This window comes from Puntigrus tetrazona, chromosome 5 (genome assembly GCF_018831695.1).
Source record: "Puntigrus tetrazona isolate hp1 chromosome 5, ASM1883169v1, whole genome shotgun sequence".
Taxonomy (NCBI): domain Eukaryota; kingdom Metazoa; phylum Chordata; class Actinopteri; order Cypriniformes; family Cyprinidae; genus Puntigrus; species Puntigrus tetrazona.
The window spans coordinates 27,000,283-27,001,329 of NC_056703.1; the positions used below are offsets into that span (position 1 = coordinate 27,000,283).

The following is a 1,047-nucleotide window of genomic DNA, read 5'->3' on the forward strand; positions in this document are numbered from 1 at the left end:
TGTATGAAAAAGCAAAACGACAGAGAGGATGGTGCCGTGGTGGAGATGTAATATAATCACGTACAACCAAACACTGTATAACCAACTACCATAGCAAGCCTAGTATTTATGTAACTCCATTATTCTTGCTGTGTGCCAAATTTACGCTATTTGTTTTGTGACCACCCACTCCTGCCCGCAGGAAAGGTAAAAACCCCTTGCTCCCACAGGATCCCAGTAGCGGTGTGGGCCCTATACTTCAGAAGGCATTGTATATTACAAATATGGTTGGTTCTTTGAAGAATTGCTCTTGCTTTCTGTAAGGCGCTTTGCATAAAGGCGTCTGGTAAATGCATGAATGTAACTGTAAAGCTGTGTATGTGCTGTGCTGATAGATTAAAGAAATCTTGTTTATGGGTGTTTACATGTATGCTAAATGCTGCTGAAAACGTTATATGTATAAAAAAAAACAATAATTTGACTAGTTTACCACTAACTTAGAAATTTGGAAAATTTGGGAAGTCGCATCACATATAATAATGAACATTCTTTGCTTACATTATTGTTCATTGGTGTCACTTCAGAGCACATTCCAAGTATAGTTACAGTACACTTTCCAAGTACTGTTCTTTCCAGATACTGTGACTTGAACTGAAAAAAAAATGCTCTAAGCGGCTGGCCAATCACAACACACTGGGCCAGCTAGCAATCCAAGAGCACACAACAGAAACTAAACGGTGCATTCAAGGCTATTTCTGATTCAAACACGCAATCCTACCTCGTGAGATTTTTCACCACCCAAGCACATTTTGATTCTTTTAGTAACAGTACCTCTCACTAAATCTTTGGCCTCTTCAGAAACACCCTTCCAGGCTTCTCCATCCAATGAGAAATCTCCCTCCTTGATTTTGTGCATGATGTCAGCTGCATGCGACGAGGTCATTCCTTTCTTCTCACTCTGGAATGGAACTTGACCAGACAGCATGGTGTACTGGTGGCGAAAAAAAAACAAAAAAAAAACAACACTAATAATGTCAGCATTTTATATTACATTTTTGGTTTTACATT

At 39.2% G+C, this 1,047-nt stretch overlaps 1 protein-coding gene across 1 annotated transcript in view; it reads right to left on the bottom strand.

The window, feature by feature from the left end:
- The window catches only part of LOC122345425 (ribosomal protein S6 kinase alpha-5-like), a 3,712-nt gene extending 2,734 nt beyond the window's left edge, over positions 1-978 (bottom strand). Inside the window, exon 1 of the mRNA XM_043239543.1 lies at positions 811-978. Coding sequence (XP_043095478.1) covers positions 811-964 — 154 coding nt within the window. The 5' untranslated portion in view covers positions 965-978. The remainder of the gene's footprint in view (positions 1-810) is intronic.
- Positions 979-1,047: the final 69 nt, after the last annotated feature.